This window comes from Notamacropus eugenii, chromosome X (assembly GCF_028372415.1).
Source record: "Notamacropus eugenii isolate mMacEug1 chromosome X, mMacEug1.pri_v2, whole genome shotgun sequence".
NCBI lineage: Eukaryota > Metazoa > Chordata > Mammalia > Diprotodontia > Macropodidae > Notamacropus > Notamacropus eugenii.
This window is the reverse complement of record NC_092879.1, coordinates 29,070,309-29,085,421: the sequence shown is the minus strand read 5'-3', so window position 1 is coordinate 29,085,421 and position 15,113 is coordinate 29,070,309. Positions and strand designations below refer to the sequence as shown.

General features: G+C 41.9%; 1 protein-coding gene across 2 annotated transcripts in view; it reads right to left on the bottom strand.

Moving 5' to 3' along the window:
• Positions 1-877: 877 nt before the first annotated feature.
• VSIG1 (V-set and immunoglobulin domain containing 1) overlaps positions 878-15,113 on the bottom strand; it is a 39,467-nt gene continuing 25,231 nt past the window's right edge. For both annotated transcript variants that reach the window (XM_072626185.1, XM_072626186.1), the window contains 4 exons: positions 8,700-8,855; positions 5,621-5,740; positions 4,281-4,413; positions 878-1,491 (listed from right to left, as the gene is read on the bottom strand). In XM_072626185.1, coding sequence (XP_072482286.1) covers positions 1,350-1,491; positions 4,281-4,413; positions 5,621-5,740; positions 8,700-8,855 — 551 coding nt within the window. In that variant the 3' untranslated portion in view covers positions 878-1,349. The remainder of the gene's footprint in view (positions 1,492-4,280; positions 4,414-5,620; positions 5,741-8,699; positions 8,856-15,113) is intronic.

Here is a 15,113-nt window from a genome sequence, read left to right as displayed (position 1 = left end):
CTTCCTCTCTTTCTTTCTTCCTTTTTCTTCTATCCTTCCTTTTTCTTTCTTTTTTTTCTTTGCATGTGAGGGAACCAGATTTGTGATTTCATTGGTCTAGAGCAGGGGTCAACAAACCACAGACCAAATCCATTCAACTATCTGCTTTTGTATGACCAGCAATTATATTTGTCCCATAGGCAGTAGTTTGCCAACCTCTGGTCTAGAGAACTCCCAATGAAGAAACTCCCTCCACCAATGCAGATATGCACCTGCTCTGTAACTGACAGTCTTTGACAGTTGCCTGGGATACCCAGAAATGAGTAGGCTAGCTAAGGTCAGGATATGTAGAGATGTGTCAGTATTGAACCCAGGTCTTTCCGACTTCCTGATGAATCAGAACATTCGGTTCACTTTGAGACTCCATCCAGATCAGTTTGGAGAGTTTACCAGGGGTGGGGAACTTGCATCCTCAAGGCCACATGTGACCCTCTAGGTCCTCAAGTGCAGCCTTTTGATCAAATCCAAACTTCATAGAGAACAAATGTGAAGTTTGGATTCGGTCAAAGGGCTGCATTTGAGGACCTAGAGGGCCACATATAGCCTCGAGGACGCAGGTTCCCCACCCCTGGTTTAGATAGTAGAGAGGCCAGTGTGGAGCTTAGAGACCCTTCTCATTACTTCCTTAGTTTTCTAACAGATCTGTCCAAAGTTAGTTAGCCTTAGAAGAAATACTAATTCTGATTGGCTGTTGACAATATAGCTATAAACTCTTCTTGGTAGCATCAGGAGCATGGTAGCAGAATTGAGCCTTACCAATGCTATCTCATCCTACCTGTACGTGATATATAAGAGAGAAATGAGATTATCCAATCCAAGTCACAAATGCTGCCAAATATTTTCTTTTTCACCAGCCAATCGTTTATTGTGGAAATCATAGCATGGCAGAGTTAGCAGGGCCCTTAGAAACCATCTAGTCCAAGTCCCTCTCATGTTACAGATGGGGAAACTGAGGCTAAAAGAATGGAAGGGACTTCCTCACAGTCACACATGAAGATAATTGCAGAACCAGAACTAGAAACTGAATCTCTGGACTCCCAGGTCCAAGGATCTCTCCACCCACCAAATTGCCTTTACACATTTTGGAAATATAACTAAACAAAATAGCACACTGCCAACATATTGTGCAGGAGCCCTTGTATTTCTTGGGTAGCTAAATTGAGCCTCTTGCCTGGGATTCAGAGGAGGAAATATGTGGATGTCTAGGCTATAATCACACACAGGCTTTGTTATGGGGGGTTTCTATGGCAACTCAGCTCCAAACACTACTGATGGGTTGGCTCTAGTGCAGCTGTGTCTTTAGTCACAGCCTATTTCTCCTCTCCTTCAGCCTCCTCATGGTTGGGGGCCAATAATTCGGGCTCTGTGGAAGATGGAGGCACTTCTCGGGGGGCAGTTTCCTGGGCTGGCACTGTCTCGTACTCAGAACTTGGAAGTGCCTTTGTCATAGGCCTGTGGGAAAGAAGAGGTCACAGAAAAGAGTTCATTAATGAGATAGAGACTGGAGGGGTGAGACATGTGGAAACTGAGGCACATCCTCTATGCTGAGCAACAGTCAAGCCCCACAACTGAAGTGAGCAAAGTGAGAAAGACATCCAAAGATGGAAGGAAACCATAATAAACATTTCCTAAGTGTCAGTTATGTATCAGGCACTGCGCTAGGTGCTAGGGATATTTGAGAAGAAAAGGCTGGAGGAGGATTTCAAGTTAAGAAACAATTAGCTAGGATCCTAGCTCTAAAGCTGGAAGAAGCTAGCTAGTCCAACTCCCTCATTTTCACAGAGGAGGATACTGAGACCGAAGGAAGGGCAGGATTCACCTAGGATCCTAGCTCTAGAGCTGGAAGGAACCTCAGAGGTCATCTAGTCCAATGGCCTCATTTTACAAAAGAGGAAACTGAGGCCCATGAAAGAAGAGACTTGCCAAAAGTCTCACAGGCAGTAAACATTAGAGGCAGGGTTTGAACCCAGGTCCTCTGACTCCAGAGCCAGGGCTCTTTCCACTGTACTAGACAATGCAAGGTTCCCAGGATATCTGTCCAATATGAATTGGATTCAATAACTACTGAGGACCCTCTGAGAACTCCCAGACATAGGCAGAGAATTTGACCTAGGTACAACAGAGCTGAGATTAAAACCTAGGTCTGATGGCTCTTACTGTAAGACTAGTCTAGGGTATGATATGATATTAACAAAAACTAGCCTTTGTGTCATGCTAAAAATGGCCACGTTACAGAACAATGTGTTTGATGTGTGGTTAAGAAATATCTATGTCAAAAAGGTCAAGAATCTCAAAGGTAATAAGGGCAGAAAGCATTACTTGCTATATTCTCGAACTCAGAGCTCCATCTCCTGCCTTTGTACCCTTTTGCTACTTGAGCCCCAGACCTGGAATTCTCCCCCTCCTAACCTCTGGACTCCTAGACTACCTGGCTTCCTGTAAGATTCAACTCAAGTGCCAGAATCTTTCTTTCTTTCGTTAGCCTCTAGTGCCTTCCTCTAGAAAGTCACCTTTTCTCTATTCTGTATTTATCTTATATGTTCTGATTTATACATGGTATTTCTTTCATTAAAATAAAAACTCCTTGAGGGAAGAGAATGTTTTCACGTTTTCTTGGAATCCTTGGTGCCTGACACATAGTAAATGCTTAATAAAGCTTGTGATTGATTGAATTTACTGGATTTCCAATTATATTGTAAAGCAGTAATCATCAAAACTATTTGATACAGGTTAAAAAAATTAAAAAACAGACTAGCAGAAGAGGCCAGATAAGCAAACCCCAGAAGCAATCAAACAGAGTAACCTAGTGTCCGATAAACTCACTAACATCAACTACTAGGGGAAGGACTTTGTCTTTGACAAGAACTGCTGGGAACTTTTAGAGCTCAGAACAGTGCCTGGCACATAGTAAACATTAATAAATGTTTATTGGATTGAATCGAATTGGACTGGAAAGTAGTTTGGCAGAAATTCAGTTTGGAACATCATCTTACACAAAATACCAAAATAAGCTCCAACTGAATAAGCAGCCTTAACTTAAAAGGTCACATCATTAAAAGAAAATGAGAGGAAAATGGAAGGAGTTTTTCCTAACAATGGAACAAAGGAGAGAATTCTTAATGAAACGAGATAGAGATGGGCATGACAAACAAAATAGATATGTAATTACATAAAAGCATTTGAATAAACAAAATCAATGCTACTAGAATCAGAAGAGAAACTATAGATTGGAGAAAAATCATTGTATCAAATACTTTTGATATCTGATAATCCAGATATTTAGGGAATTAAAACCAAAAATGAGACCAAGAGTTATCCCCAAATAAGTAAACAGTAAGTGGATATAAATAGTTTTAAAAAGAAGAAACACAAACTATCAACAAAGTTGTCCCAAAAAACAAATAATGAAAAATTAAAATTAAAACAATTCTGCGATTTCATTTCATACCTATCAAGTCAGCAAGTATGGTGAAGACAGAATAGTGAGTGTTGGAAGGGGTATGGGAAGACAGGCACACTAGTAGCTTAACACTTAGCACAGTGCCTGACATGGAGTGGGTACTTTTAAATACTTGTTGACTTAATACACTGTTGGGAGAGTGAAGCTGGTTCAACCATTCTGGAAAACAGTTTGGAATTATGTAAGAAAATAACCAAACTGTTTATATCCTTTGACCAGTTAATGTTACTATTAGAGACGTACCCTTGAAGAGAAAGAAGGAAATGCTGCATTTAATGATAAAATATTCATAGAAGTAGTTTTTGTGGAGGGACAAAAATGAGTTCCCATCAATCATGTATTTTGCTGGACAAATTGGAGTATAAGAATCTAATGGAATGTGTTGTAAGAAATGACAAATGGGAAGATTTCAGAGAAATTTATATGAATTAATGTGGAGGGAAGTAAGCAGAGCCAAGAAAACAATGTCTACAAGGACCACAAAACATAAAGCCAAGCCATATAGTACATTGCAGAACTCTCAGCAATTCAATGCAATCTTGACTCCTGATGATGGAATGCTCCTCCTCCCCCCCAAGGTAAAGCAGTATGTGTGAAGTCAGGTATGTGTTATCAGACATTACCAACATGTCTAAGGATCTTGCTGAGCAGTACGACCCTGTTACAGAGGCTGATGGGGCAAGTTATTGGGAAATAACCATGATGTAAGGAAACAAAAGTTCAAAATATTTTTCAAGACAAGAAGTAGCTATCAGTCAGGTAGCAACAGAAAAATTCTCACTGCATCTCCTTTGTTATTGCTTTTCTTTTCTTGGACTTGGACTTCGTCATGAAAAACCAAACAATCAAGCAGATGATGATGGCGGCCAGGAGGGCTCCAATCAGTGCCCCAACAACAACACCTGCTTCCGAATCTAGGAGGGGAAAAAGTCTTGTCAATAGTGGGGCTCCCATTGTGAAGCTTCAAGCTACAAAGGGATCATCAGCACTCCTGAACTGTAGGGAGCCCTGAATTCCAGACAGGAAGGAGAATCTCCCTCTTCTGCTGCTCTGTCCTGGGGCCATGCATGATGAACCCACTTCCTCTAGGATTTGTGTATCCTGTTCTCTATGCACCATTATTTGATTCTTTATGATCATTGGGAACCTCCCAGTTTAGGGCATCCTTGAGCTCATCCAGGGCAAGGATCCCTCTCCAAATTTTGTCAGTGTTCCCCCAATGGTTCTGTATGTGGGGGTAATGGGGAAAAGATAGATCATAGGATCCTAGCTCTAGAGCTAGAAGGGACCTCAGAGGCCAGCCAGTCCAACTCCTTCATTTTATAGAAGAGGAAACTGAGACCCGGAAGGGGAAGTGACTGGCACTAGGTCACACAAGCATTAGGTGACAGAGATAGAATTTGAACCCAGGTCTTCTGACTTCAAATTAACTTGTCTTTCCACCATACCATGCTGCCTCTCCCCTTTATAGGCTGCCTCAGTTTCCTCCTCTTTATAATGAAAGGGTTGGGCCAGAGAGATGGGCCCTTCTTTTTCAGGATCCATGGAGGTATGGAGCTAGAGTCAGCTTTCTCCAGTTTGAGAAAGGTGTATTTGGGGAAAGCTAGATTGCTTCACTCAGGTAGTTATCATTTCATTTGGATATGCTGAGAGGAACTAGAAGGAAAACCCTGTCAAATACTATGCAGGGGACTCTGATCTTATGTATCCAAGACTAACAAGGAGTGGAGAGGCAGCAAGGCCCAGTGGGTTGAGAGCAGGTCTTAGAGTAGTTGTGAAAACCAGCCTCTGATCCATTCTGGGTGCCCAATGGCACCTGGGCCAGCCACTGAACTCTCAGCACCCCAGACCACTCTCAAAGACCACAAATTGAAGTTGATTTACAGGTTTGTGCAAGGGTCTCCACTCAAGTCTCTACCTCAGGAACTGCTACTAATGAATGAAATCAATGGTCTGAATCCTGGAACAAGAACAAAGTAGGGAAATAAAGCAAAAGAACTGAGAGAGGAATCAGGCAACCATTTGGGGTTGCATAAGAATTCATTTGGTTGAAATGACCCTGGGCTTGGCACACACCAAGGATCACAAGCAAGACATGGCACATTTATACTATCAACTCACATCCTGTGGTGAGATCAATCTCGCAGGAGCTGTTTCCAAGGTTGTTGCTGGCAATACACCGGTAGTGGCCCTTCTCAAAGTTGGTCAGATTGCTTATAACCAAAAGCCCACTTGCTGGATCTGCCAATAACAGAAAGGTACTTTTGAAATAAGAAATTGACATATATGAGCAAATAGCAATGCTTCACTATGATTCAATTGCACAGACTTTTATTTTGTGCCAATGCCAAGCAAAGATAAGAAAGAATCTGTACCCTCAAGAGTTTACAGTTAATTGGATGTGGCTGGAGATGCCTGGACTTTTTCATGTGACATGACTCTCCCTACCACCCCACGTCCAGTCCCTGCTCATCCTTAAAGCCGTCGCTCCAATGCAATTTCTTCTAGGCCACTGAAACTCAACTCAACAAGCATTTATGAAGTGTCTACTGTGTGCCAGGTGCTAGAGATACAAGGAATGAAACAAAACTGTCCTTTCCCTTAAGAGCTTACCTTCTCCTGGGTAGGAAAAAACACATACTCAAGAAAGTCCATACAAAATACACAGGGGGTCCCAAAATTCTTAGTGAAGCTTAAAACTGGGTCAGTTCCACCAAATGGATTTGTAAGGAACACCCAAATGGGTTCCCTTAGAGATTCCAAGAGATCTCTGGGATCTCTTGTTTTATTTCTCTGTTTAAGAGAAATTAAATTTATTAAAGCTTAAAACTGCACTAAGACTTTTGGGACACCCTATATGTATAAAGTAAATACAAGGTAATTGGGGGAGGGAGGAAGCATTAACAACTAGGAGCGTCTGAAAGGGTTTCATGTAGGAGATGGCACAAGAGTTCCAAGAGGTGCAGGTGAGGAAGTAGGAAATGGAATGCTATGTACAGGAAATAGGAAGTAGACCAGCTTAGCCATAACATTGAGTATGTAAAGAACAATAAATATGTAAAGGCAGGTTGGAGCCAGACTGTGAAGGGCTATAAAAGCCAATCAAGGATTTATATTTTATCCTGGTGGCAAGATGGAACCATTGAGACTTCTTGAGCAAAGTAGTAACTACCCTTTAGGAATATCAATGGTGGGGGGCAGGGGAGAGAGGCTGTATTGGTACTAAGCACTGGGAATAGAAATTCAAAAGGAAAGACAGTCACTGCCCTCAAGGAGCTCACATGGGGGAGACAACACACACAGGAGATCCAAGGAAACTTTCATTCACAAAGTTACAGAGATGGTGAATTGGAACCACTGGAAAATAGATTGTCATACCCCATCCAGGAACAATGACAGAGATGATTTGATCATGGTTCATGGTTCCAGCGATGCGGAGTGGGGAGCTGGGGGCTATGGGCATTTGTAGGAGTTGGTCCTTGCAAGTCTGGGTGGCTGGATGGTGAGAGGCCTGGTGCCCAAACCTTCATTGCTTTAGAGGGCTGAAGTACCATTAATATGCTCACTGTCCCTTATCACCAAAGGAGGAGGGACCTCAAGTCCCAGTTTCAGTGCTGAAAGGGGTATTTCCCTTATCCTCCCTCACCTTTGAGCTCCCATTGAAACCCTTTATTAGTGCCTCTTTTATGACACTTCTCCATTCTACCTTGTAATTGGAGCAATCTCTTTGAATATCCTGTCTCAACTAGACTGGGTCAAAATGGGACCCAAAGAGGAAAACTCTTTTTGGTCCCAAATGGTCAGAAAAGGAGATTACCTGTTTCTCCCTACCTCTCTATGCACACATTGGGCTTCCAGGAGAACTTGTCCAGTTAAACTCAGTCTAGGAGAGGGGAAGGTCCAGAGCAGAGGTTCCCAAACTTATTTGGCCTACTACCCCCTTTTCAGAAAAAAAACCCATTATTCAATGTCCCCTGGAAATCTACTACCTTTTGATGTTGTTTTTGAAATTTGCACCATTTCAAAAAAATATGAAGTATTTTTTTAATGACGCATCTTAAATTTAATAATTTATTATAAATTTCTGGGTTCTTTCTTGCATTGAAATTTTGATCATACAATATTGCCTCATGAAATTGTGTAGTATTTTGTTGTAAATAAGTCATTACATGCACATATTCCTGCTGATGCACACTGGACTTTCCCATAATGTGATGTTTGCCTGCCAACACTTGCTTGTTAAGACCTGTGGGCAGACTTGACCACTGATGGGTTATAACTTGCATTTTGTGTGTTTACTTGGAAAATAATATAATCACTACAACTTTAACTCTGTTACACAACAGATGAAACAAATACAAACTGTTTTTAAAATTTTTCTTTTCTTCTTTCCTTATGCTTCCACTTATTTTTATTCAATGCCCCCCAATTGCACCCAAGGCTACTGCTGCCTCTTCCATCATTCCAGCAACCCCCAGGGGGTAGTATCACCCACTTTAGGAACCTATGGTTTAGAGTAAGCCCAAGGCTAGGCTTTAAATTCATTCTGAGATGGTTTCATTAGCATTAGATTAATAGCTAGGGGTTAAAATTTATACTAGGACATTTGCTATAGAGTTAGGCTTTGTGGTTAACTCTTAGGCTATGGTTAAGTCTAGGACATACAAATTACTCAGGCTTATGAGTAGGGCTCGTTTGGGCTCATCTTCAGTTTAGCATTAGATTGTTAGAATTAGTGTTATATAGTTAAAGGGTAAAGCACCCCCCGTAGCAGAGTAGATATTTGGGATAGCATTGGAGCATGGCCTTGGCCATGGTTAGGGTTGGCATTATCATCAATGTTGGAACTATTTCATTGGAGTTTCAGACTCCAATAATACTCATAGCATTGTCATGGCACCCATAACCTCCACCCTGGCCTCCCAGATTGGGAATGTCCCAAGTCCAAATATACCCTTCAGTGATACTATAAACTGGACCCATTCTCAAAGCAACCTGCCCCTAAACTGGACTAGAAACAAGCGGGCCTCCAAGGGATGGTGCAGAGGTTGGGAGAGAGGAGGTAGACTACATTAACTTGTGTCATCATCCTCCTTGGGCTGCAAACAACGGTAGGCTGAGATCCAATGAGATATTACTCAGTACTAGAGAAACTGGTCACGTTGAGTTCTACTGAAATCTAGACTCAGACAATACTCACCGTATTCTTCTTTCACCGGTTTGACAGTATCTTCCTCCAATTTAAACCAGTGGTACACAGGGGATGGTGTCCCTTCAGAAGAGTGGCAGGAAAGGGAGATGGCATGCTCTGCTTCTGGGGTCCCTCGGATACTACAATAAGGCTTTGAAGGTTTGGCTGGAAGACAATAACAACGAGTGAAAGTTTGCCAGGAGGGCAGCAGTTTGTGAAAATTATCCTCTCTTACCCATTTCCCAAAATGCACTTCATTGATGTTTCTAAAACCTCCCTTGGCAATTTCCATAAGGTCCCAATCAATGATGATAGGATGCTTCAGTTAATGAAGGTTCAGATGCTGTCTCTCTATTTCAGCTCCCCACAGATTTATAACCAAGAATTTCTATACTATATATCATTAAATGAAACAGATATACTTAAGGAAATATAATGTTTTGGGGGCAATTTTTTTCAAAGAAAATCAGAGTTGTGGCATTTGATGGCCATCATTGAATGAATGAGAAAGCACCTATTAAGTGCTTATTATATGCTAGGCATTGAGCTAATCATTGAGTTAATCATACTAATAGACACTATCTCTGGAATCAGCTTGTCACAGGGATCCAGGGCACCCATGGAATCAGCACCCATGCAGTGGGATTTTTTCTTTTAAAAAAATTAATTAATCCATTGATTTTTAGTTTTCAACATTCACTTTTATAAGATTTTGAGTTCTAAATTTTTCCCCCTCCTTTTTCTCTCCCTTCCCCCAAATGGCATGCAATCTGATGTAGGCTATACATGTACAACTGTATTTCCTCATTAGTCAGGTTAGGAAAAGAAGCATCAGAATTAAAAGGGAAAACCCATGAGAAGAAAAAACGAACAAAAAAAGGAAAAAATCATTTACTTCAGTCTACATTCAGACTCTAATTCTTTCTCTGGATGTGGATAGCATTTTCCATCATGAGTCTTTTGGAGTTGTCTTAGATCATTGCATTGCTGAGAAGAGCCAAGTCTATCAAAGTTGATCATCATACAGTGTTGCTGTTACTGTGTACAGTGTTCTCCTGGTTCTGCTCACTTCACTCATCATCAGTTCATGAAAGTCTTTCCAGGTTTTTCTGAAGTCCACCTGCTCATCATTTCTTATGGAACAATAGTATTCCATTATATTCATATACCATAACTTGTTCAGCCATTCCCCAACTGATGAGCATCCCTTTAATTTCCAATTCTTTGCCACCAAAAAAAGAGCTGCTATGAATATTTTTGTGCATGTGGATCCTTTTCCTTTTTTTATGATCTCTTTGGGATACAGACCTAGATACAATATTGATGGGTCGAAGAGTATGCACGGTTTTATAGCTCTTTGGGTATAGTTCCAAATTGCTCTCCAAAATGGTTGGCTCAGTTCACAACTCCACCAACAATTATGCTATGGAATTCGAGGGATGTGAGAAGATACCTCCATTTCAAAAGCTCTATCTCTACTATGGGCCTATCATGATGCCTGATATGCATTAGAGATTCATTATCTGATTCTCAGAATATTAGAGAAGGAGGAAAATATAAAACACCAAAGGTCACAAAAGGGCATCCAGGTCAACTTATATCCTAGATAAATGAAGTCCTGAGATAGGAGGTGTTACTCTGTTAGATAGGCCCTGTTGCTGTTGTTTCAATTGTGTCCAACTCATTTGGGGTTTTCTTGGCAAAGATGCTGGAATGATCTCCAGATCAATTTACAGATGAGGAAACTGAGACACACAGGGTGGAGTAACTTGCTCAGGGTCACACAGCCAGTAATTGTCTGAGGTTGAATTTAAACTCAGGAGTATGAGTCTTCTTGATTCCAAGCCCGGCACTCTATTCACTGTGCCATCTATCTGTCTACAGATAGCGCCTGAGTCTCTAGGAATCCCAGTTAAAAATCAAAATCCTCTCTCCACCCCTTCAAGAAGGGAATTTTGAATCTTGAATCTATCCTATGACTTTGACTGTGAAGCGAACTCCCAGTGAGGAAATGCTATCTACCAAAGCAAATGAGCACTTCTTATTCAAGGTTTTGGAGTAGAGGTTCTTAACCCATGGTCTGAGAATTTCTTGTATTTCAATATCATTGCTTTCCTTTGCAATCTTGCATAGTTTATTTTATGCATTTAAAAATCTTTTCTGAGAAGAGGGCCATAAGCACCAGACTGCCAAGGGGCACATGGCACAGAAAGGTTAAAAACAGTTAAAGAGTTATTTCATGTTGGAGTCAGGACTTGACCCGAGGTCTTCATGACTCTAGACTAGGCTCACTATCCATCAAAGTTGGTGACAAACTTAAATTGAAACAGATCCTTGCAGAGTGCATATTTACTTAGAAAAACACAAATTAACATTATCTACATTGTCTTGTATTATATTTGTTTTAGTAGACACTGCCCAATGACATTTTCATCTGGATGCTGAATTCCATTTTGAAATCTCTGTATCACATCATTTTACCTCATCCTGAGAGGGCTGACAGGTCAAAAATTATTTCCATTTTCTTTTATATGTTGGCTTCCCCATTAGAATATAAGCATCTTGAGTGTAGAAATAGCTTTCTTTTTGCTTCATATTCCCTGAGTTTAGCACAGTGCCTGGCATATAGTAGGGGAGCTAGGTGGCACTGCAGTGGATAGAATACCAGACCTAGAATCAAAAAGGCCTGAGTTCAAATTTGGCCTCAGATATTTACTAACTGTGTGACCCTGGGCAAGTTACTTCACCCTATTTGCCTCAGTTTCCTCATCTGTAAAATGAACTGGAGAAGGAAATGGCAAACCACTCCAGTATCTTTGTCAAGAAAACCCCAAATGGGGTCACAACGAGTCTGACATGACTTAAAAACAACTAAGCAAGTGGTGTATAGTAAGCCCTTAATGAATGCTTGTTCACTATCTACAGGGCTTTAAAAATTGCAAAACACTTTTCACACTAAAACCTCACATGACATGGCAGACCCTATCAACATTAGAGATGAAATTTTGAGAGTTGAAGTCACTTGGAAGTGGTCACACAATTCATGGCACAAGGTGAGATTGGAACCCAAGTCTCCTGCCCCAAAGCCAATTCATGTTCTCTTAAACCACATTTACCTCCCTTAGACCCTAATCAACAGGGCTTCCCTTGTTCTGTTGGAGCAGGACTACCAGTAGTAGTCCTGCCAACTCTCCCTTCCCTTCTCCCTAGTCTTCCTCCAGTATTCTAGCTGGAAGCCAAACCAAGCCTCAGGGTAATTTGTAAGACCTGGGGCTAGTATGGTGGATGTGCGTGGGTTGGAGCCCAGAGAGAGTGAGAGAAATTGGAAAGACCAGTGGAAAAGACTAAGGGCGGGTTTTTCCCAGCCTCCAAATAAAACAGTGGAAGTGGTTGACCTGAGCCCTGAGCCAGGGAAGAGATGAATAGAAGCAAGTCACCCCAAAGAAGTTAGAAGTGAAATGACTTTTAGCTGAGAAGGAAAAGTCAGATCTTCTTGGCAACTCTGCAGGACAATAGCCTGGCTATACCCAGAGATGAATAGCCCATGTTGACCCAAGTCCTTCTATCTTGTTCTTACAAGTAACAAACTTGTAACAAATATGTTGTTGAGTCATTTTCAGTTCTGTTGGACTCTATGACCCCATCTGGGGTTTTCTTAGCAGAGATACTGAAGTCGTTTACCATTTCCTTCTCCAGTTCATTTTACATATGAGGAAACTGAGGCAAACAGGATGAAGTGACTTGCCCAGGGTGACACAGCTAGTAAACATCTAAGGCCAGATTTGAACTCTAGGCCCTGGCCCAGGCCTAGCACCATATCCACTGCACCACCTAGCTACAAATTGCTGACTTAATGCTTGCAAGGGAATTAAGGATGCCTAGATGAGAACTATAAAGTTTCAGGTTCTGTTGTTCCCAGAATGAGCAAGCTTTTATTATATACTGGGTACTGTGCTAAGTGCTTTGGGAGATGTTCAGTAGGTGGGGGCATGGGCCATAAAGATCAGAGAATATCATGAATTACTAATAAGCCCTCTAAGATTGAACCTGGCCAGGTTCATGTCATTCTAGAGCTCTTTTTCTGAAAGATGGGTTCCATCAGCCCTGTGAATACCTAATTTTGCTCCTGAGAGCAAGAATTTCAAATCGTGCCCTCCCCTTACCTGATGGCATGGTGTGAGGCAGAAAAAAATAGTACCTCATCAGCCTTTCCTTTGGCACAGCTCTGGGTTACCCAGATAAGAAGGTACCTGGAACCCCAAGGGATGGGGAAGGTGGTTACAAAGGAGAGAACACCAAACTTGGAGTCAAGGGAAATGAGTTTAAGTTCTGCCTATGTGACCTTAAGCAAATCACTTCACCTCCCCTGGCCTTAGTTTCTTAATCTAATTCTAGAGCAGGCCTACACAACCTGTGGCCCACTGGCTATGAGCAGCAGCTGGCAGGCACGCCAAAGGATTTTGCATAGCCAGGAAAAATGTTGAGGATGTTTTCCTCTGCCCAAAATCCTCTGGTAGGCTGCAGGTTGTGCAGGCCTATTCTTGAGGGGAAAAATATGGGGTCCTACCTGGGCAGTAGCATGGCCTGGAACTAGAACCTCCATCTCGTGACTCTCAGGCCAAGGATCTTTCCTGGGTGGGCCAACGTAATGGCAGAGGTTTCATCAAGGTTCCTTAGACATTCTCTTAGGCTCCTCTTTTCTATACTCTAAACAATTTCATCAGTTCCCATGGGTTCAATGATCATGTCTGTGCAGATGACTCCATCCCTAACCTCCTTCCTGACTTCCAGTCATATAGCACCATCTGCTTGCTGGACATCTCCACCTGAGATCCCCTTGGCATCTCTGCTTCAATATGCTCTAAAACAGGACTCTTGTTTTACAAGTCCTTAACCTGCCCCTCCTCCACTCTTGCCTGCTCACGTTACGGGCACAAGAACACCATTAGTCTTCCAGTTATCTAGGTTTGAAAGCACTGAGTCATGAATGACTCTTCTCTCTCCATCAAAGCATTTAGTAGAGTCTTTGGTACATAGTAGGCACAATATAAATGTGTATTCCCTCTCTTCTCTCTTCTGTAAGTCCCTCCACACAATCACTTGCCAAGTCATCTTTAGGCTCTGTCTCCTCAACATGGCCATTACCCTGACTTAGACTCGCATCGACTTGCTTCTGCTCTATAGCAGTAGGATCCTAATTAGATGGCCAGTGAGTCAACAAGCACTTACTAAGTGCCTGCTATATGCCACTGTGCCATTGTGAGACTCCATTTTCTATCAGTTGTTCTTCTTGATTCCACCTTTCCTCCCAGGATAAGCTGATCACCTGACATCTCATCACCATAGGTTTTGATACTTCCCCCTGTCTCCCCCCCCCCATACTTTCTCAACTCACTTTCAGTTGTGTTTCCCTTCTGATTGGAGGGCTGGAGGGTGGAGCACTAAACTCCTCCCCATGCTTTCCTTTCTCAAGGGTTCCCAACCTTCTTGGTAGCTCCATTCTCTATAGGCAGTTCTATTTGGTTGCCATGTGTCTCCCTCTCAGCTTCCTTTTGTGTGCTGTCTTCCACATCATTAGATGTAAGCTCTTGAATGGCAGGTTTGTATTCCTAGTGCTTAATACATAGTAGGTGCTTAATAAATGTTTATTGAATTGAATTGCTAAGCACTGGGAATAAAAGTAAAAGTAAATCCAATCCCTGCATTCATCTGAAGTATTGTGTTCAGTTCTGGACTCCATAGTTTAGAAAGGAGTTTAATAAACTGGAGAGCATCCAAAAGAGGGTGACTGCAATGGCAAAGTGCCAGTTAGGTGGCGCTGTAGTGTATAGAACACTGGACTTGGAGTCAGGAAGACTCTTCTTCCTGAGTTCAAATCTGGCCTCAGACACTTACTAGTGGGTGACTATAGGCAAGTCACTTCACCCTGTTTGCCTCAGTTTCTTCATCTGTAAAACGAGCTAGGGAAGGAAATGGTAAACCACTCCAGGATCTTTGCCAAGAAAACGCTCCAAAAAGGAGTCACAGAGTTGAACATGATTGAAATGACTAAACAAACAATGGTGAAGGGCCTCAAGTCCATGCTATATTGAGAAGAGGTCAAAGGGGACATTTGACCTGGAGAATATCAGTGGGGTATAGGGAGGGGAAACACAATAGCTGTGTCCCCAAACATTTGGAAGGCTACCTAATGGAAAAGATAATAGATTTATTCTGTTTGGCCCTAAATATGGTTGGGTTGCACAGTGGATAGAGCACTGGACCTGTAATCAGGAAGACTTGAGTTCAAATGTAGCCCCAGACATTCACTAGCTGTGTGACCTTGAGCAAGTCACTTAAAAAACAAACAAACCTCTATTTGCCTCAGTTTCCTCAATTGTAAAATTGGGATAATATTAGCACCTACTTCCCAAGATTGCTGTG